Here is a 23609-nt window from a genome sequence, read left to right on the forward strand (position 1 = left end):
CAGTTGAAAGTATATCAGCTCACAGCCAGGTTGAGGATTGCAACATCCTTGCGCTTATCGCTACATTTGTTGTAGTCAGCTAGTGTTGGAGATAATGCTGTCATCTTTAATTTCAGTAAAGGCAATGTTGAAATCATTGTAGTAGTTCTATTAAGGGCAGTCACTCAGAATGTGGTCCTTAATGGAACTACCTCTATGTGAAGGGAAGTAAGCAGTGGAGCTCTGTCTTGACCAAATGCTCTTCAACTTCTCCGTAAGTATTCTAGATGAGGAGCCTGAAGAGGCACTCATCAAATTTGTGGATGACACAAACTGGGGGGAATTGCTAACACTTCAGAAGACAGATTTAAGATAGACAGTATCTGGCTCCAAAGTAGAGCCTATGAGAGGGATCTAGTATCCTGGTGGACTACTGCTTACTTATGAGTCAGCAGTGTGCTGTAGCTGCCAAAAAAGGGAATATGGTCCTGGGATAGCATCAAGATCAAGAAAAGTGATAATATCACTCTACACTACACTGGTGAGGCTGCATTTGGAATTTTGAGTCCATTACATTCATCATAATACAAAAAAATATACTGAGGTCCTAGAAAGAGTGCAGAGAAGAGCAACAAAGATAATAAGCAGTCTGGAGTCTAAATCCTATGAAGAAGGGCTAGAGGAGTTAGATATGTTTAGCCTAATAAAGACAAGACTGAGGCGAGATTTGATAGCAGTTTTCAGTATTTGAAGGACTGCCATAGGAAAAGGCATTAATTTATTCTCCATAGCACCTGTGGTATATTAGAAGTAATTGGTAGAAGTTCATCAGAGGTCTAACCTGGTAATCAGGAGGTATTTCCTGACAGTGAGAGCTATTAAGCAGTAGAAGACCTTGCTTTCCACAAATGTGCGTGCTCCATTACTGGAGGTTTTCAAGAAACGATTGGACAGCAATTTGTCCAAGACAGTATGAGGACTTGGGTGTAGGATTAAAAGGATTAAATTAGAAGGATTAGGCTCCTTCTAATTCTATGATTCTACTATTCTAAAAAAGAAATGAACTTCAAATATAAGAAATTAAAAGAAAGAGATAGAAATACATGGCCTGAATGTGGAAGCCATAATACAAATATTAAGTTGAAACTATACATTCACTAGGTCATGAAAATCTGAACCAAAATTTCCAAAGCCTATTGAATGGATTTAATAATGACAAAAAACAGGCTTCATAACCCAAAGTCTTATTTTTTGATTCCTAGACAAAAAGATAATGCTGCAGGCACAATTACTGGTTAGTCTCCCTCCCCCCCCCAACTTCAAGTAAACTTTCTGCATAGGAAATTAAAGTATCTCAAAATAAATACATATCTAAAAAATTCACATTTCTTCTTAAGAAGGAGATGCCTTATACTGGGCAATCTATTCTACTAACTTCATTGTGGATGTTACATTACATAGAAATTATTGAGAAATTTAGATGTATTAAGGAACTATTTTTGTTTACAAGATGCAGACATAAGATTTTTTTTTAATATTCAGTATGTGAACCTATTCCTCATAGCAATATTAATAGTTTTCAGCACTGATATTGGGTTTTGCCAATTAAGTAGCAAAACCCTATTGTCACATCTATTCTTTGCTAGTAATTGCCGTACAACAGTATGCTGTAGTCATCCAGAAGAAGAATGTTCAAATCCAGCAAAAACACCATCTTCTGCCAAGTTGCCATAACGTTACAGAAAATTGGACACGTGTGAACGCATGACAGAATCGCTATCTTACATTAACATATTCCACTTGTCCACCTTGGTCTTTCTTCTTGGAAGGTTGAAAACAACCTTGAAAAGGGATTCTTGACCACCTTAATTTTAATGTAACAAAAGATCCATTTGCAGAGAAACGTTCAAAACAAGAAAACATCATTTTAGTGTTTGTTTTTTAAAAAAATCATGCCTCAGATATTTTCTTCTCCTTGTTTTGTTTTATAACTTCCTCAACAAAACCTAATGAAATATTGACATATCCTGCAACAATTTCCAAAAGAAAAAAATGATTGGAGTACCACCTCAGCATACCTCCTCTCTTGGCATAAACTTTTCAGAAACTCTTGGGAGCATTCTGTCTAAAAAAAAAACCAAAAAAACCCCCAAAAAACCCCTTCCTGGAATTTAATATTCTCTCATCATAAGTGTCAGAGTAATAAGATCCCTTTTTCAGAAAGTCTTCTATAAAAGCTGAGCACATTGGCAATCATTTGCTCATGTTCTATGACAGGCTCACAGCCATAGGAACAATCACAGGTTTGTTTGACCAAACTATTATAGTGAAGGAGTTTGGAGGGGAGGGGGCTCATTTATTCTTCAGTAAGAACAGAAATCTGGCAAAAGATTTAGGAAGGGGAAGAGCGAGCACAATAAAAGAGAGCACTTTTATCAATACTTTTTCAAAAATATTAATACTTTTTCTATTCTCATATTGAAGATGTTTTAGCTGACAGTCTAATCTGACTGTCTCTTTACACCTGGCAATGTACTTATTCACTTTTTCGTCATCATAGTAAGCTGTGCCTTGACTCCTCTCAGGATATTTTTATCCTCCTAGCACACTTAGCTGTGAGGTGTAGAAGAACAGAAGCAAAACAACAGTAAAAAGGAAGAAGGAAAAGAAGCCATCTACTAAAGAAAATACCTGTAATTGAATGGGATCTCAGGCCAATATGTAAGATCCTGGGAGCACAGAGCTACAGAATTGTTTCTTACAGGTTTAAGCTACCTTACCAGAAAAGAAGCCATTTCCTGACTAGAAGATGTCCATGATAAATTAAGAGGCCTAGGAGGGAGCAGGACAGCATTGGAGACCCAAACAACTATAATCTTGCCACAGTAATTTTGTTTGCTTCGCTGTTTGTTTCGCTAATGTTTTGCTTCACTGTGCATCACAGTTGGCCAGTAGTGAAAGCGGGACCTTTGAAGGTTTGTGCCAGCATAGGACATGCCTTGGAACACTGATTCTCCAGTAAGGCTGTGCTTTAGTTTCTCTGTCCATCAAAGTTGTTCTGGATGTTGTTTGGGAACAGCCTGACTCCTTGTTGCATGGACTGTTTAAAATAGGAGGGATGGATGACAGTTCAATTTGGGATGACAAGATTGTTTGTTCCTCACTTATAGCATTAAGAGGAATGAAATTTGGCTAGAGGCCTGAAGAACTATATCTTGGGTGAGAGTCAGCATTGGGCACCAGCATCCTAGTATGTTTACAATCTCCCATCTCTTGTAAGAATAAGACTAAGTAAGTAAAGTAAGCGGCAGAGAGCATCAAAAGCTGAAAAGCTACCTGAGCTTACTGTGATTTGGCACAAGATACCGGAGAGTTATTCTGGTCATAGTGATGGCACAACTGGGGAGAATAAAATCATGGTGATGGTGGCAGTAGGAGGCATGTGAAAGGCAGTGAATGGGCTGCAGTCAGGAAAATGGGGATTGATATTTCTGACTGGTCCTTTTGTTCCTCATTCCAAAAGCCAGGGTACCGATTCCTTAAAGCCCTGAAGGTTTGGATCCAGTTATTGAATATTAGGTCTGCTGGTAAAAAAAAAAAACAAACAATCTCCACCTATGATTTAATTATGGATTAAAGAGAGACCTGGCTTTCATTATTAAAATCTAGGAGTAGGGGAGGGGATGGGTAGTTTGTCTCTCAAAGATCTGCCTATATGAGCTTTGTCAGTGCCAGTGCATATATGGAAAGTTATAATTATTGTCGTCTATGAGACTCTACTGGCACCAAGATGCACTACTCTATAGATAACTGGATGTGAGACCTTATTTCTGCAGTTGGGGAAGAAAATATAGTTGGGCTGGATGATGGTGTACCATTCTACCTGTTGCTCAGCCAAGGCTTCTCAATGTAATTGCTAGCGGAAGTATTCCCTCCCAAACTAGTGTGGTTGGGAGACTTCAATGTGCCTTCCCAGGTTGAGGGGTCTGGAGCAGCATAGGATTTCATGGCTGCCATGACAGCCATTGACCACCTTAATTTATAGTTTATAGAGCCAAACACAGATCAGAGTTACACGTTAACTGTTTTTGCAATACGATCTGAAAGGTGGGGAAAACCAAGCTTAGTTCCTTGTCATGGACAGACCATTCTCTTTTTGTTCTCAGTGGAAAATAGCCTCAGATTAGTTTTCCTCAGATATCTCCTGGATCCAGTGGTTTTCAGAAGGCACTTGGGGAGTTTCCTGAAGATCTGCGGGCAGTTTAGTCAAAATCGTAATAGGCCACAGGAATAAGGGGGCAACTAAGGGGATTAAGCCAATTACATCAGAGTGGCCACTCCCCATTCACAGATCTACTGCAGCTGCTCAGTTTCATGAGGAATTTAAGGAAATGCAGAAAGGGGGAAAGCCTAGGACATGGCTAGAGAAAGTCCCACCTCATATCTTACCTGTCAGATAAGAGTTCAAATTTGAACTCACATAGTGGTGATTCAGGGGGCAAAAAGGAGACATTTTGTCATTGACATTTTCAATGACATTTTGTCATTGTCATCCTGGATGCTGCCCAGCAGCTTTTTGTAAGATGACTTGTTCACTTTTGATGATTAGGTGACATCAAGCTGGTTAGCAACCACACAGATATATTTTTTTTTCATGAAGATCTGTCCTCAACTTTATCCTTTAGTGATGTTCTTATCACCATTATATTCACTTTGCTGCTGGACATCCTCTTTTTTCCCTTTTGCCCCCTTTCCCAGAATTGCAAACTTCTCAAAAGAGAAGTGACAAAGTATAATAATTTGAACACAGTAATTTGTGTCTCAGGTAAGAACACCAGATTAATTAGTTTGTTTGTTTTCATGGCAGATTCCGTGGACTTTCATGGAATCATAAAATTCTCAAAAGTCTCCTACAAAATCATTCATTCTCCCACTTCATTTTCGTTTCCCTGTCATTTTAAAAATAATAAAATAAAAATAAAATCATTTCCCTTTTAGACAAAGACAATACTCGACAACATCTGAAGGGTTACTGTGAATAATTTTCACAATATTTGGCAAATAAAATCACTTAGATCCAAACACAGCTGGATTCTAGCTGGACAGTGCTAGGGTTTCAGATTTGAAATAATCTGTAATTCTGTGAATCCTGAAAAAATGGCTAAGATTCATTGTTGTATTATCTCTGCCACCTTTCATTTAGATCCTAGTCATCATGGTTAGTTAATGCCCCCTGTGAGTGACAGGCTAGATTTAAGCAGTAATCAAAGTTTTTTGGAGAGGGGATATTCAAAAGGCTGCGGTGTATTTTTAGCTCAAGAAGCATTTGCTAAATTTGATTATTTTAATAATTTTAGACCTGTCTCCTTCTTAGGGAAGATTATAGAGAAAAATGATGATCTAAAATTTTCAGAGAAACCTAGAAGAGGTTTATTTGGATCCTTGGCAGGCTAGCAGGCTGCAGTACACCTCCTTGACTTCTCAGCTACTTTCAGACCACAACATCCTTTTGAACCACTTCCTTGGAACTGGAGTAGGGAGCACTCTTGGACAGCTGATTTTCTCCTACTTGAGGGAGAGGCTCCAGTCAATAAGATAAGAGGAAGAGGACAGGTTGGCTGGAACCTCTACTTTCTGGAATACCTCAGAGTTTTTAACTCTCTCCACTTATTTTTAATGTTTATATGAAACTTTTAGAGATCATCCATCAGCATAGCATTTGGTATCATCAGTATGCTGATTTCACCCAACTATACATCTTGGACTTGGGCCAAAGAGGCAACATCACAGAAGTAGCTGAAGACTTTCAGCATCCATGGGGGAGAGATAGACTTTAACTAAATTCCTGCAAGGTAGAGTAGTTTTGAGTAGTTTTGGACCTAACCATTTTAAAGAAATGCTATCTTTGACTCCGAATGAAGTTCTGGGCATTTTTATCCCTACCTCTATAAAACAGAAATACAGAATAACAAATTCCCTCCTCTGAGAGATCTGGTATACTTATTTCCTTTTGGATTTCAGGATAGTACTTAAGACCTGGTTGTTCCATCTGGCACAGGAGAAGTGCTTGTTGTGAATGAAGTCTGGAATCTGGTGGGTACATTATTTTGTACTTTTCATGTTTATTATTTTGATGTTGTTTTTATTCATATTCTACATTGGCTTTTTTCTCTCTTTTTTCTCATTGATGTCGAGGTTGGTCAACAGAGCTTCTCGGAATGGGAGATGTACAAAGAGTAAATAAATAAATGATAGAAGCGTTCTGGCTCCAACTGAACAAAGTTCTACGATTCCTTGGCTTTCTTTCTTTCTTTATTCAAAGTAACCTAGGTAGACTACAGTTGGAAGAGAAGAAAAATGGAAGGAGAGAAGCTGCTTAAGATTGTCCAAATTGCATTCTAATCTATATAGATCAAGATACAGGAATAGTGTAGGTTTCTGTTTCTTTTTTCGAGCTCTACAAAAATCATTTGGAAATCACCCTACTTCTTGTCTTTCCTTAGGCAGAATATTTTGCTAGGAACCACAAGGAATGTTAGGAATTCTAGAAATGTTCACCATACAACAACAACCTATGCCACATACGCAGCATGGCATTTTCCACTTTATCCTTCTCAGAAACTGTGATCTCTCTCCCATACCCCCTGACTTAAAAGAGAAATACTTCATCCCCTCACTTCCCCATTATTCCACTTCTAAGAGTAAGCAGAAATTGGCCTGGTTTAAGTGTTCTTATTTGTATTCACCGTGTTTTTCACTGCATCTTATCTTCATGAAGACAAAAATGCTAGCTAGCCTTTTCAGATAACAGGTTTTATTTCATCAGGACTATTTGGGTTTTTTTTTTTTTTCAAAATTAAAGCAGAATATCTTCAGAAAGTGACTGTATGTATATCAGGTATATGTAGAACAGTGGTTCTCAACCTTTTTAATGCCACGACCCCCAACCGGTCGTAAGTCGAGGGCTACCCAACCGGTCATAAGTCAAAGACTACCCAACTGGTCATAAGTTGAGGACTTTCCCTGCCCAGGAGCGCCGCACATGCGTGGTGCCGCCCCCTGCGCCGGCCGAGGCGTAGGTGGCAAGCAGCAGAGACGGCGCAGGCCATCGGCCGGGCCACCAGCTGGCCCAGCCCAAGGGAGGTAAGGCACCCGCCGGGCCCCACGTGCGCCAGCAACCCTCCCTGCGCCCATCGGCCTCCCACCTCCCATCCCTGGCCCTCTTTTACTTACATTTTTAGTAGTTGCTCAGCAGAGAGGGGTGGAAGCTTCCAGACAGCTCGCCTTCGCTGCAGACAACTTGCAGCACCATTTGCAGAATGGGACTTTTGGCAGGCTCAGCAGGGCAGAGACAGCCTGGACAATTCCTATTGGCTTTTGAAAGCCAATAGACTTAGACTCTATTCAAGAGAGTCTCTTCTATTGGCTTTCAAAAGCCAATAGAATAAAAGGGAGTAGCACAGCTAAGGAAAAGGGGGAAAAAATGGCGGACTGCGTTGTTTGGCGACCCCCGTGAAATGGTCGTTCGACCCCAAATGGGGTCCCGACCCACAGGTTGAGAACCGCTGATGTAGAATATAGAATGGATTTGCACAATTTGTCGAGGGGAAAAGGCCACAGTGACATATTAAAAATACTTGTGGGCTGTAATGAAATACCTGAAGTGCCATTCAGCTGTTCCGCAACTAGCTGGAGCTGGTGGATGGCAGTGAGGCTCGGAGGTACTTGGCAACATAACTTTTGGCACAGTGGCGGCAGCGACTTACTTTTTAAAAAACATTGGCGAGCCACATAAGACTAGTTGGCATGCTGTATGAAACCCACGTACCATGTGGTACAGGCCTGGTATAAATGATGGTCTTGATAGAGAGAGGGAAGATCTGCTTTTCTTGTTGGATCTAATGGACAAACAACTAAAAAAGACTTACAGACACTTATTTTTATTACACAGTAACGACATAAAGATGGAAAGACTCTGAAATACCTAAAATGGAAGAACGATAGGTGACAAAGCCAATTTACAAAGAGGGCAAAATTGACCTATTTAATTAGAGAAAAGAAAATAACTATGTTTTTCAATGACTGGAAACCCATTATGGACTTTTTGCTGAAAACAGAAAAAAATGTACTTGTGATTTATGAATTGGATGATTGGAAAATGTGGCTTAGGGGGAAAAGGAGTTATGATGTAACCTTAGAGAGAGTGATGATAAAGCTTAAAAGCATTACAACTGCTGTAAAGATTGGAAGACATATTTTTTTCTCTTTTTTTCTCTCTTTTTTCTTTCTTCTTTTCTCACCATTTTTATTTTCCTTTATTTCCTTTTTTATGTTTTTATTCTGTATAATAAAAATAATTCAAATGAAAGAAAGAGGGAAGACCCATTACCAAGCCATGAAACAGAAAAACATGGCTTAAGTGAAGATAGGGATTCAGGAAAAACTTTAAGACAGGTGCCCTCCTAATTCACGTGAAGACGGATGAGGGGAAGCACATTCAGACTTGAAAGGTTTTGTGGCTGTAGCTACTCTAATAAAACTAGTGTTAGCTTACTCACCTTCTGCCTCTTAACATATTTCCTATGTTAAAATAGATTTTATATTTCTGTGAGCTATTCTTCATGGAGAAAATCCGAGCCTGCTAAGAGTGGACACCAATTTAATGGCACATAATCAATCAATCAGCTATTTTAGAAAAAGGAGGAAGAGAAGATATCGTAAAGATCAATATTCTATACATATAGAAGTTCTCAAAAACAGGGAAATTGTTCATATGGGAAATTGGTGAAGATCAGAGAAATATCAGACCATGATATATCAGCATCACCACCAAATATCAGCATCACCACCAGATGGATCCGTAGCTGGCTGACCAGCCATACTCAGCGTGTGGTCCTCAATGGAACTGCATCTACATGGAGGGAAGTGTGTAGTGGGGTGCCCCAGGGCTCTGTTCTGGGCCCAGTGCTCTTCAACATCTTCATCAACGATTTGGACGAAGGGATAGATGGGGAACTCATCAAATGTGCAGATGACACCAAGCTGGCAGGAATAGTCAACACTCTAGAAGACAGGCTTAGGATACAGGAGGATCTGGACAGACTTGAATACTGGGCGCTATCTAACAAAATGAAATTCAATGGTGAAAAAAGTAAGATTCTACATTTAGGCAAGAAAAACCAAATGTACAGGTATAGTATAGGGGGTACCTTGCTCAATAGTAGTAACTGTGAGAGGGATCTCGGAGTCCTAGTGGACAGTCATTTAAATATGAGCCAGCAGTGTGCTGCAGCTGCCAAAAAAGCCAACACAGTGCTGGGCTGCATTAACAGAGGGAGAGAATCAAGATCACGTGAAGTATTAATACTACTTTACAATGCCTTGGTAAGGCCACACTTGAAATATTGCATCCAGTTTTGGTCACCATGATGTAAAAAAGATGTTGAGACTCTAGAAAGAGTACAGAGAAGAGCAACAAAGATCATTAGGGGACTGGAGGCTAAAACATATAAGGAATGGTTGCTGGAATTGGGTATGTCTAGTTTAACGAAGAGAAGGACGAGGGGGGGCATGATAGCTGTGTTCCAATATCTCAGGGGCTGCAACAAAGAAGACAGAGTCAAACTATTTTCCAAAGCGCCTGAAGGCAGGACAAGAAGCAATGGGTGGAAACTAATAAAAGAGAGAAGCAACCTAGAACTAAGGAGAAACTTCCTGACAGAACAATTAACCAGTGGAACAACCTGCCTCCAGAAGCGGTGAATGCTCCAACACTGGAAGTTTTTAAGAAGAAACTGGACAGCCATTTGTCCAAAATGGTATAGGATTTCCTGCCTGAGCAGGGGGTTGGACTAGATGACCTCCAAGGTCCCTTCCAACTTTATTATCATCATCATCATTATTATGGATCATCGCACAGTCAGCCAGATGTTCAGACTGGATTTGGCATTTTGTCTACCTATCAAGTCCTTACCCAGGACCTGGGATAGGCAGATGTGGATGTTTGATGGTATTATAGATATCCTTGCAGGATGGAAGCAGTTCCTAATAAGGCCGCCTTTTGCAATTGACTAATAGCGAATTTGTCAATGCCAAAGGTGTTCAAGTGGTGCTCCAGTTGTTTTGGGATTGCACCCAAGGATCCTATCACTATTGGTACTACCCTTGCTTGCTTTTGCCACAGACTTTCTATTTCTATTTGTAGGTCTTTGTATTTTGTTATCTTCTCCAGTTCTTTCTCTTCTATTCTGCTGTCTCCAGGCACTGCCACGTCCACTATCCAGACTTTTTTTGTCTTTCTTATCGACAGTTGTTAAGTCTGGGGTGTTATGTTGCAGGTGCTTGTCTGTGTGAATCATCATCATCATTATTGTTGTTGTTGTTGTTATTATTATTATTATTATTAAAATGCAATCAGTCATCAAATTCAGTAATATAATGTCTTTCCCACATCCAGAAATTTGGACTGGCTAATGTATTATTATAAAATAATGTTCGATATATCTTCTACTGAACTGAATCTAGTTAATGTCTGGTTACACCATCTAGCTGTTTTGTGCTTAATTTCTCTGAAATGTATATCCAGTTGTAGTAGATATTAACAAGTGACATGACTGGGCAAGACTCATACTAGGGAAGTGATGGTGAACCTTTTAGAGACCGAGTGCCCAAACTGTAATCCAAAACCCACTTATTTATCGCTGGGTGACCCATTGGGTGGGCGTGGCTGTGGTGGTCCTGGCAGACTGGGTCGGTGTGACCAAGGTGGGTGTGGTCACCTCGATGTTGCTCATGGGGAGGGACACCTGTGAGGGCCGGGCAGGGTTGGGGGAGATCCAGAGGGTCTCTGGCAGGTGGGGTGGTGTCCTGTGGGGTGAGGCGAGGCAGGGCGGGGGTGCCATTGTCGCAGGGCAAGGTGAGGCAGGGGATGGGGCAGCTGCTGCCTGACACCACTGGCCCCCGCACGAAGAGGCCAGCGAGTGTACGGAGCCCGACAGTGTCTGTCAGCAGCCATAGCCTGCCAGCCCGTCAACCAGCACACTCTGGGGCTCCGCAGCCCACCGCCAGCAGTTCAGAGAAGCCGCCTCTGAGCTGGAGGACTGGCCGACAGCTGAGGAGGCGATGCAGTGGGTCGTGCGCGGGAAAAGGAGAGCATGCAAGGCCAGGAGGGATGGGACGGGGGGAGGGAAACCAGCAGTGCTGGGATGCATCTGGCCACATGGGACCTTGCTGAGTTAGCGGGCAGCTGGTTGAAGAGGGACGGTTGCCATCTCCAGGGCACAGCGTGCGTGCCCACAGAGAGGTCTCTGAGTGCCGCCTCTGGCACATGTGCCATAGGTTCGCCACCACTGTACTAGGGAATTAAAAATTGGTTGGTTTCTTTAGGCTAAGCTTTTTTGAAACTAAATATGCTACTATATGAAATCAGGGTTCATATAGGACCATCATTAAAGACCATCCTCTTAAGCTAGAATAAAGCTGTCCAGTACAAAAATCTTGGGAGAAATTGCTTTTAATCCCCTAAGAGAACATTTCCTTATTATGAAAAAGTCTCCCTAAAAATTAGATTTACCTCAAATTTGTAAGCATTGTATAAATAATAATAAAAACATTCTGAACAACTTTTTTTAATTGGATGGATAACAACATTGGAATTTTTCATAATGTTTATTTATACATACATTTCTCCACTTTAACTTAAGTTGGTTAATTTTTTTTTCATCTTTGCATTATTTTGTACTATGTATTTTACCATGGAAATTTAATGTTGTAGCACATAGTATATGAGTACGTTAGTATAAAATCAGAGGGAGAATCAGATCAATCTCCCCACTTTCCATAAACAAGGAAACTGGTAGATTGCAATATACTTACTATTCAGTGAAGAATCTGGCAATGCCATATTGACCAATATCTTCCTTGCTTTCTAGCAGCTGACTCACTGCATCTTCCATATAAGTAATGACGTGCCTTTGGGCTGAAATTAAGAGTAGAATTTGTTATCCTGTAAATGTCTTATCACATGTGTTAATCCAATTAGAACAGTTGCAAATTTAAAGACTTAAACCTTTTGTTATGCTTCTTACATCCTAGAATTGAAAAGCATATATAGTGACCTTGTTCACACATTTCTGTATGCCTTAAGGCTTAAGACAGTTTTTTTTCGTTTTGGTTTAACGTATCGTTAATTCAGGCATGAATTCAGGTAACCCATGACAGATGGGTTATTATGTCCTGAAATGTGTCCTGAAAAGTGTACATCCTATGTGTGAGATATCTGAGATCCTGAGATTTGATCACATTTTCTCCACGTCATTAAAACAATTCTTAGGTTAGGGGTACATGTTTGTGTGTTATATAATGGTAGTAAAAAATACATCATAATTCAATAACATTTTGTATTTTGTATCTGTCAGCTACTACGGGAAAAACAAATGAAAGCAGCATAGTATAATAATAAAATTTTAGATATAATTATGTATTGGGCTAAGCCCATCCTTAATATATTACTGTACAGCTGTGCATAAACGTAGCCTATTAGAACCTTCCAGAGAATGATGTCAATTCTTACAGAACATCAAACTTATTATTTCACAATCAAAATTGGACCCACTTACATTCTAAACTTGCCATTTTAATAGTGTGGCCCTCAATATGTCACACAAAGCCTATGGCAATTTTTGAGCCAACATAAGTTGTGCACCCGTTTTAAATAGACTAAATGAATTTTGTTAAGCTTCACCAGCTTCTTTGAAAGAACTAGACACAGAGTTTTTAGTACAAATTTTTTCATGATAGCAGACACATCCTCCTAAAATACCTCCAAAACATGTTTTTTTCCAATGGATTTTAACATACATCAAAGTAACATGCAAAGAAGTTGACACATTAGAATCAAATAGTTTGTAAACAAAGCTGTACATTTTCAAGTGTGCTGGGATAAGGGTCGTTGCAACTGGACAAATGACACCATTCATTTATAAGTTTCATAACTTGATAAAATGCTTTAACAATCTTGCTGCTTTAAGAGAAAAAAATGACCCCACAAGCAGAGTAATATTGGCATGAAAAATCTGCCATTTAGCCACTTTGATGCTGATTGGAGACTTTCCCCACACAGCTTTCTGCTAACATTACCTTAGCCATACACAGTTAAATTCCCCTCCAAAATACTCTACAGGTAGGTAAGTTTTTATTTTATTTATTTTATTTTGAACAGTATCAAGACATAGTCAAACAATAGGCATGTAGTCAGATTGTTAGTTCAAGATCATGAAGTGATCGTTTGATTTTCAGTAGATTTTTTTAAATCTTGGTTGTCATTATATGTATTTAAATAATATATAGGTAAGCTACCTAGATTTACATTGGATACTGAATTGTACCAAGTGTCACACAGAATTTCACTTTCTACTTTTGGAAATGTCATCTCTTTAGGGAATGACATTCAAACTTTACAAGTAATTCTATTTAATCGCAACAAAATCTAGCTGGCTCAGTCACCCCAGAAAAGTCAGAAGCATATGACAGTTACTAGGATTATTCATCAAAAAACCACTATGCAGCTGCTTTTATTTTCTTGGTGATTTTCTTTTTTGTTGTTTTGTCTCATTGGATAGATGAAATAAAAGAAAGGCAGGTTACTAATGAGAAATTGTGTAATTTCTGGATATACCACTCCAGAGTTCTATAAAGAGACAGAATAATAAGTTTCATCTGAATGTACCCAAATTCTACAAACTATTTGCACCAATGTTTCCTTGTAATGAAGTAGAATAGCAACATATAGGACTATACTCCATAAACGTTATCATGAAAAAGCAACAACCTTACTATTTCAAGTTATTAGAAAATGCATTCCAGAAGCAAAGGAATAACCCTCCATTTTACATTACTTTAAATGTAATTAAATGCAGTTGAGGATAAACTTTCAAAAGAAAATAGCAAAAGGAAAATACTACTATATTTCTTCTTTTCTATAGTACTAATACAGGTAGTTCTTGAGTTACAAATGTAATGGAGCCTGCCTGTTCCATTCATAACTTGAGAATTCATGGGAGTGAATCTTGTACCTTGAACAAGATCACTCCCTGCTCGTTAACACGAGCAAGGCTTGTTAAGTGAACATGAGGTATCTCAATGTGGGGAAGGCCATGGTGGGGCCTAGTGATGGAACAGGCCCTCAAGGCCTCATGACCCACTAAGATACTTCATGCTTCCCCTCCCTTCCTGCCGCATCAGATTCACTTACCTTGGTTTCTGTGTTTGAGGGAGAATTGATGGCAGTTCCTGGGTATCTGTAATATAGCACAAGTACAGGCTCCCATCCTCTTTTGCAGAGAATGGGATCCTGAACTCTCGCAGCGTTTGTGGTGCCTATCTCCTGCTCCCATCCCCAACTCCTTTCCACCACTGCCGGAACAATTTTCACCAGGATGGAGACCTTGGGGAGATTGGAAGCTCCATCTACATGCAAATGCATGCTTAAAAACGGAGCAAAACACTCCTTTCTCAAGCACCCCACTGGCAGCCACACGGAGCTTCCAGACTCTGTCAGGTCACTGTCCGGGTAAAAAGAGTTTGAGTGAATATAGGATGTTCGCTTTGCTTTCAAATGCATCATAGGCGCTGAAACACTTTTTATCCGAACGGTGACCTGATGGACGACTGCAAGCTCTGCGTGGCTGCCAATGCACGCTTAGAAACAGAACAGAAGATTCTGTTTCTCAAGCACACCATTCCAGGCATATGGAGCTTGTCAGGATTCTGTTCGGATAAAAAGTGTTTCAGCACCTATGGAGTGCTTCAAAACACAGTAAATTCCAAGCTGCTGTCAGCAGAGAGAGCCAGCTGAGCGGCCATGATCCCCTCTCCCCAGCCACTCTGCCCACCTACTTGTTGCCTGGCAGGCTGGCTGGCACAAATCCTGACCTTTTTGTCCTTCCTACTCAAGCAGCGGCAGCAGCTTGAGTTTCTCAGCTCTGTCCAAGTAGAAAAAAGTGGAGGCATAGCAGCAGAATTGCTCTCAATAAGGCCGACTCACGTGACCGAGCTGCGCATGCGTGTCTTCTTGAGAGCAATCCTGTTGCTGAATCTCTTTCTTCGTTTTGGACAGAGCCGAGAAACTCAAGCCACTGCCTCGCTTGAGTGGGGAGAACAACAAGAAGAGCAGCCAAGATTTGTGCCAGCCGGCCGGTCAGGCAACAAGTAGGTCGGGCGGGGCGGGTGCCTGGCTGGGGCAGGGGGATCATAGTTGCTCAGGTGGCTACTGCTGCCGGAAGTGGTGGTTTGGATGCAGGTGCAAGTGGCCTGGCTCCGCAAAGCCTCCCCATTCAGTTGAAGGCTTCGTTTCTGCTCTCAAATTAAGGCCGGAGCACGCAAGCGAGCAGCACACCCAGGCAATGGACAGCTTTGTTCCTGCGCCCAGCTGACTTTGATTCTACACTTTGCCCCCTAGGCATGCAAATGAAGCAAATAATTCCCCCTCCCCAAGAATGGAAGCTTTCTGGGGGCCATGATGTTTTTTTGCAGAGAATTTGTGTTTGAACTCCTGCAATATTATGATACCTAGAAGCTTCCATTGTCAGTATGAAAAGCATTTCTGAGCAGTCCCTCCTCTCCCTCAAAGAGAAAGAAACCGCAGCAGAGAGGAGACCGATTTTGCAAGGTGAATGTGTCTGGCGCGGCAGGAAGAGAGGTGGAAACAGTTGTGGGGAGTGGGGAGGGGGGGAATAGGGTGAATGTTGCAGAGCCTCTGCAGTCATTCGTAAGGACGAACGACTGCCGTGGTGCTGCAATATTTGTGATTTTGGGTCTTACTCGTAAACACTAGGGGGCACTTGTCGCGTAACTTCGAATGAGTGTTAAGTGAACACTCGTAACTCGGGGATTACCTGTAACAGCCTCTCCATCTCTCTATTTCAGCCTTCCTGACTTGCACATGGTCCACTTTATCAGATCAGTCAAGAATTGATTATAGGAATTGACCAACTGGCTTGTCCCTGAAGCCTGATGTCATGAGCTAAGAGACAGTGACTGACCCAAAGTCACCCCACCAGCTAAGGCAGGACTTGAACTCACACTCTCCTGGTTTCTGGCCTGGTGCCTTAATTACTAAATCAAACTGGCTCTCTAACAGCTCGCCCACCTACACTATCTATTTTGTTCACCCTGATGAAAGTGATAAGATGGGAAGGGAGGACAAACCCAGGAGAAGTGTCTAGAGAATATGATTTGCTACTGGGCATTATTATTATTAAAACTTTTCATAGATTTTGATTGCTATGAGGTTTTTATTTTGTTTGTTTGTTTTCAACTTAGAACATTATTTAATACAAAAGTGGGTAAAGCACACCCTGGAAAATACCTTGCGGCCAATAGCAAGGTTGTCAGCCAGAGGTTCAAAGATATTATCTGGTAATAAAAGATATAGGGTGTAGTTTTATTTAATTATTTTAATGCAAAAGAATAAATGTTAACTTATGTGAGTGATTAAAGAAAAATAACTCTGCGCACCTGTATCGCCTCAGGGAAGAACGACTAATGCAATTCAGTCAGTCACACTCCAAAGTTAACAGCAACCAGGTTATTTTCATCTTGGCCCCTCCCACCCTTTTCTCCACTTGTCCCAATTCCATGCTCAATAATTCCAGAAATCATTCTAGCTAGAAACAGTGTTTACCAGATTCAAATATAAACAGGCAATAATTGTCTGCATTTCTCACACCTATTAGGATTTTTTTCTCCTCACAATGGGAAGATACACATACACAAACACACATATAATAGCAGGGGAGGAGGAGAGGGAGGAATCTCTTGGCCTAGCTCTTTGCCTGAGTTCTGAATATTAGTGGATAGCTGGGAGCAGTTACAAAGCTACCATGTGAAATGTATGAATAGTATTACCGTAGACGAACCTGTAAATTCTGTTAAAAGATCATTCCAGGTAATATTTATTTCAAAATATTTGAGCTGCCATGCACATTTCTCACATCTTTAAATGCAATCTCTTTTAGCGACATCCAAAAAATTACAAGCAGATTCCCCCTTGCTCTTCTCCTTTCAAGCAAGTCCTGAATCTGCTAAGTTGGAAAATACAATCTGTGTAGAAAACTATGTAAGTTGTTGGAAGACCACCTTCAAAACTTGCTACTATAATTAGTAATTTTAAGTGCATAGTATTATCTGTGATGAATCAGGCCAACGTCCAACTTAGTTCCAACTTCCAAGAGATGGAAACATACTGTTGTGAGCACCTGGATAGCTACAATTGACTGGAGCCAGAATGATTATGCTCTAAAGAAATTGTGCCATATTAAACTTATCTCCTTCATAGATATAATTACATAGATATAATTGACATCATGGAATTTATTTGTTTGTTTGTTTCTTCCATTTCTATGGGCGATACTCTCAATGACTGAGCCTACACTTCAAAAAAAAAAAACGTTAGTTAAAAGTATGAAAAACTTTTTTAAAACCATAAAAACAGTAAAACCATTAAACACTAAAACATCCAAATTAAATGTACATGGGAACAAGCTGCTTGGCCAGTTAGCAATATAGCCAGGAAACGGGACCCTTGACACATTTAGGGTCCCAGGCTTGAGAACATTGTTAGGTTTTTAGGGCCTTACGAAAGGCTAACAGGGTTGGGGTCACTCTGACCTCCAAAGGGCAAATGTTCCATAGAGCAGGGGCCATTCTTTTGCTGATAGGATTCCCAGCATGCCCGTTCTGCTCGACCTGGTTAAACGGGTAGAGACTCTTGAAAAAAGGCAATCCCTCAGGTATCTATATAACTATGCTATATATATATAGTGCACTTGGCTTCTCAACAAAACCAGAATGCCTCATAATAGCCTCTTTTATATATGATAAAATATAAGCTAGATGCTGTTGGATGCACTCACAGTGGATTCAACAAAGGTACATAAATTGTGCTCATTAATGGCTCTATTTCAGGCTGGAGGGAAATACCAAGTAGAGTGCATGGAGCTCTGTCTTGGGCCCTACAATGTTCAATGTTTTAATTAATTACTTGGATGAGGAAGATGGGGAAACATTTGCTGGGTCTGCAAATGACACTAAGTTGGGAGGGGTGGCTAATACTTTAAATAAAACTTTAAAAAATTAGAAAGATCTAAAGGTTGAGTGGTGGGCTTATTTGAATAGGATGGAATTTAGCAGAGAGATATGTAAAAAAAATGCATCTGAGTGGGCAAAAAGGTACAAGTATAGGATGGAAGAGATTTCGCTTGGCAAAAATGCTTGTAATTTACAAGGACACCTAGCTTCTTTTCACAAATTAAATATGAGCCAGCATAAAGCAACTGCTGAAAAGATAAATGCTAACTTGAGATGTACTATTAGGACCAGAGAGTTTAGATTACAGGGAAGGAAGTACTGGTAAACACATCCTTGAGAAAGGGGTGAGCCTGTCAACATTTATAGAAGCGGTAGTCTGACCCCTCCTGAAAAAGCCATCACTAGATCCCCACCTCCTGGACAATTTTTGTCCTGTCTCTACCTTTCCTATTTTAGGGAAGTTGTTGAGAAAGTTGTCACAGTTCTGCTATATAAATCCCTGGAGGACACACATTATCTGGACCTTCACTCAAGTTTTAGGCCCAGTCATGGTACAGAAATGGCCCTGGTCACAATTGTGGATGACCTCTGACAAGAGCAAAATGGAAGTAGTGAACCTGCCCTTGCCCTTTTTGACTTCTCAGTGGGTTTCAGTACCACAGACCATGGTATCCTTCTGGACCGGTTCCAGCGGTTAGGTAGAGAGAGCATAGTTTTGTGGTAGTTCTCTTTCCTCCAGATAGGTTCTAATCAATGTTTTTGAAGGGAGAGATGTAGCAAATAGCTCCAGCTTGTGGAACAGCCATAGCACTTAGACTTATATATTGCTTCACAGTGCTTTACAGCCCTCTCTAAGCAAACAGCAAAAAAAAAACCTCAAAGGGCAGCCTCAATGGACCACCAGGTCTTTTTCTGCCATCAATTTTCTATGTTTTTCTGTTTCTATACTGGATCAGGAAAGTAGTTTTGTAATATAATTAAATGGATTTCCATTAAGAATTATGAGAATTATAGTTTTAAACAGAACAGTGTTAAAGATTTTTTTAAAAAATTCAAACAACTTACTCTAGGCCTATTCTTATGAAACAATGATGGAGAACTAAGCACTCTCAAAGCCAGAGTGAGTTGGAAAACTGAAGCAAAGTCCATTTCATTTTCCTTTGACTTCAATGTTTGCAATCTCTCTCAATCAAATTATCTTCAGGTTATATATTTTTTCTGTGGTACTGTATGTAACACATCAAAATTTACTTTGGAATTATGTCACATGAATCTAAAGCTGTTTCTAGATCACAAAAGCTAAGCAATATATGTCAGTCATGAAAGAATTGCAACAGACTGAAATAACTCTCCCTCTGAAGGATATCCAATCAAAGGTATCTACAGTGCACCACAACAAATGAGAAAAGAGACAGGATAAAGAGGAGAGTTATTGCAATGTCCATTGACTTAATGAAAACATAAATGTATTAGTCTTCGACATCACTTAGAAACAGATTTAAAACAATTATTTCTCCTAATTTGTATTATTTCCTTTTCATTTATTTAATCAGTTGTTATACTGCTCACTCACCAAGCAACTCTGGGAAGTTAGGAAGGGTTAACAATTTCAAAGAATAGAAAATTGCAAAATAATTAAATGTAATAGAGTAAAATACACTTCAATGAGGACTAGAGCAGGATCATCTGATTTCCTGATTCATCTCTGGGGAAGAAGGCTTCGGTGCCTTCTTTCTTAAAGGCTGGTAGGAATGAGGCTCATTGAAATTTGGGACAGGGAGGAGATTGCTCCATACGGCTGTGATTCTTCTAGTCAAGTCAACATTATTTCATTATTTTTTTCTTGGAAGTCTCTCTCAAATGGGAAACAGGTTACTGAAGAAAATCTGTGTTTTGTTGTAAGTCATTTCTATCAAGCATGTTATGTTTTGCTTGATTGTACTAAGAAAAATTGGAAACAGTTTGTAGAGATATGGAAAGCTGACAAAATTTAATTAATAAAATACATCAGTAATTGAAATAAACATAAGGGTTCATTACTCTAAGATAAAATAAAAATCAAGTATTCAATCTGTGTTCAGTATGGTTAAACCACCAGTAATAATAAAACAAGTATAATAAACAGCTGTTCTAATTCACTAGGGGAAATCTTACTCATCTTAATCTTACTCATAATTATCTATAAAATATTAAGTCTTTTTTTTAATTAAAAGTTTTACAAATTTATTACAATATAAACCCCCCCACCCCTTCCCCCTCCCCCTCTTCCCAGAGCTGATTACAGGGTAAAAAATAAACAAACATAATCTAACTAACATAAACCAACTATACTATCAATCAAAACCATAACACACTTTTACTCCTTCTCAAAACAAATATTAACAAATTAAAACAAAAATAATAATATAATTAAAACTATTAATAATTATCTAAAATCTACTCAAAAGCAAGGTAATGCTTTTCAGTTTCATATTTCTTTTGAATATAATCAATCCATCTTCTCCAAATCATAATGTATCTTTCTTGTGAATGGTCCTTCAAGTAGGTGGAGATTTTCACCATTTCTGCTAAATTAGACACCTTAAGTATCCATTCTTCCAAAGTAGGCAGAGTTTTTCTTCCAATATTGCCCCACCAATAATCTTGCAGCTGTTATAAGATTCAACATCAAATTGATTTCTTTAACATCAAAATTTACAATAATACCCAACAAAAATAATTGCGGAGTAAACTTTATCTTTCTCTTTAAAATCTTTTGAATATTCCACCAAATTTTAATCCAAAAAGTTTTAATATCTCTACAGGTCCACCAGATATGAAAATAAGTTGCATCTAAATTTCCACATCTCCAACATTAGGGCTGTAAATTCGGATACATGCAAGACAACTTTTGGGGATCCAAATGCCATCTATAAAACATTTTATAAAAATGTTCTCTTAAATTTTGCGCTTGAGTAAATTTTACATTTCTAACCCAAATTGTCTCCCATATATCCAATAAAATCGGATCTTGAATATTTTGAGCCCATTTGACCATACAATCTTTAACTAACTCCGTTTCAGAGTCCAATTCTATTAAGGCACTATAAATTATTTTTATATGAGCTCGACTTTGATCTTTAATCTGTTTTACCAAATTCACATCCTCTAAAGTGATACCAACCTTTTGATCTATACTCCACCTCACTAACAATTGATTATAATAAAACCAAGAATATACAATATTTTCTTGCTTCAACTCAGTTAAGGGCTTTAATTTCCAATGCTGCCCAACCAAACTAAGTAATTCCTTGTAAGCAATCTTATCCAAATTTACTCCCCTAGATACTCCCTCTATCAATGTCCAGGAATCCCCCAAATTGGGAAAAATATTAAGTCTTTTGTTGAGAGCTGCTTGTCTGCTCTGTTGCTTTTTTAAAAAAAATAGTGTATGAGTTGTCAAGCCCAATGGTCAGTCAAACCTGGGATAACAAAAATTGAGCCCAAAGCATCTCACCTATTGTTCTATAGGTAGAAAATGGAGTTACTGGTAGAACTCTAGATGATAAACAACATATCTTGACTCCTTGTGGTTTAAAAATAGCAACAATAAACAAGATTTCCAAATTCTTCAAATTAGGCTCAAGAGCCGTAGAAAAATTAAAAAATATATAGTAATTTAAAGGACTGCAATTTAAAACAGACTTAACTCTGTCAACACCCAGGTAAATGAGCACTAATGACAGGAGTAATTCATAAGCACCAATTTCAAGCTAAAATGTTAAAGATACTCATTTTTTATAAATAAAATACTACAAGTTTTAAGTTAGAGCATGATACAGCAGGATGGATGGGTTGGATGAATGGATGGATGGTAGATATATATTCTGGCTTATTTTTAAAAGCTTTTAAGTATGAAATTCCTTGTTTAATTACCCTTTATTTAAAAACACATTTCTTGCATGAAAAATGTACCTCACAATTTCCCTATCTTTATATTATATTTTCCAGAAGATATCATCTCCTCAAACTAATAACTCAGTCCATTCCATTGACTAAAAGAAGGTAATGGCATGCCACTTTCATACTGTTTCCAAAATATCTAAATGGATAGAAAATCACCAGAAGCTGAGCTTGATTTTATCTTTCATGATCTTGAAATATATATTCTGATATGTTGCCTATTGGTGACAAAAGTGATACCAGCATTGTAACATTCTGAATGTTAATCAGACAGAGTCAAACTGTATGTTTTAAACAATGTTCTATTCAAGCACATATAATAGAAATAATCAGAAACAAAAATACAGAAGAAACTTCCACATTTCTGCTTAAAGATATTCTGATTCAGTTAACTTTATTTAGATTGGCTAATGGTAACCTTGTACACATTAAAGATGTAAAACGTATTTTCTATACCTTATTTCTATGTTATATATCACAAGTTTTTCAAACATTTGAATAAGCTATAGTTGGTTTTGTTCATGCAACAGTTTAAACAAAATCTGAATGTAACCATTTACAATTAAGTAAATAAAAAGAAATATTTACTTTAGCTTTTTCTGTTTCTTGAAAAAAAGAGTATTCAAAACAGAAAAAAACATACTTATATACATGACTTTATGGCAGAAGAGTTAAATATGTTTAAAAGCGAAATGAAACTAAAATTAACGCTTACTTGCAGGTTAACTTGTATAAAATACTGGATTATTGAGACATACACTCAATAATCAAATCATTTAACCTTACTAAATAAATCACAACAGGCTGGGTTAAAGATATGCTAAGCTAATTAATTATGCTATTTTTTAAGGGCTAATGTGATATATGAAGCCAAACATTAATTTTCATTCAATATTATACATTCTTGGCAGATCAACTCTTTTTCTAGCTATACAGAACCATAGGATTAGAAAATATTATGCTCAAATGTTACTAAGCCATGAAACATACTGGCTGATGTTTGAAGAACCTAAATTACATCACAAATCTGTAATAAAGTTGAAAATGCGGAAGAACAACATACAATACAATGAATTATTTGGAGGAAAGATGCAATATAATCACCATAAGTAAATTAAAAACACAATGAATACTACCATATTATACTTAATTAACACATTCCTTGTCATGAGTAATGGGGCAGGATAATGGGGGACTTTAATTACCCTGGCATCAACTGCGAGACAAACTCTGCACCAAGTGGAAAATCAAACAGGTTCCTGACAAACCTAGCAGACAACTTTGTCTCCCAAAAAGTAGAGAAGGAAACTAGGGGATTAGCCATTTTGGATCTAATTCTCACTAACAGAGATGAAATGATAGAAGGTGTTGAAGCCACAGGAACCTTGGGAGGTAGTGATCATGCAATATTGGAATTCAACATTATGGAAGCACAAGCAATAGAACATAGTCAAACTAGAGTCTTGGACTTCAAGAGAGCTAATTTCAATAAACTTAGAGAGGGCTTGGGAAGGATTCCAAGGGGATTTCCAAGGGGAAAACAACACAAGAAGCTTGGGAAATTTTGAAAAGCAAGATAATAGAAGCCCAGTCTAGCTCAA

General features: G+C 38.7%; 1 protein-coding gene across 1 annotated transcript in view; it reads right to left on the reverse strand.

The window, feature by feature from the left end:
- CUNH11orf49 (chromosome unknown C11orf49 homolog) overlaps positions 1–23609 on the reverse strand; it is a 142838-nt gene that overhangs the window by 103753 nt on the left and 15476 nt on the right. Inside the window, exon 2 of the mRNA XM_039358115.1 lies at positions 11854–11956. Coding sequence (XP_039214049.1) covers positions 11854–11956 — 103 coding nt within the window. The remainder of the gene's footprint in view (positions 1–11853; positions 11957–23609) is intronic.

This window comes from Crotalus tigris, unplaced genomic scaffold, assembly GCF_016545835.1.
Source record: "Crotalus tigris isolate CLP2741 ecotype Arizona unplaced genomic scaffold, ASM1654583v1 scf7180000017576.4783729, whole genome shotgun sequence".
Taxonomy (NCBI): domain Eukaryota; kingdom Metazoa; phylum Chordata; class Lepidosauria; order Squamata; family Viperidae; genus Crotalus; species Crotalus tigris.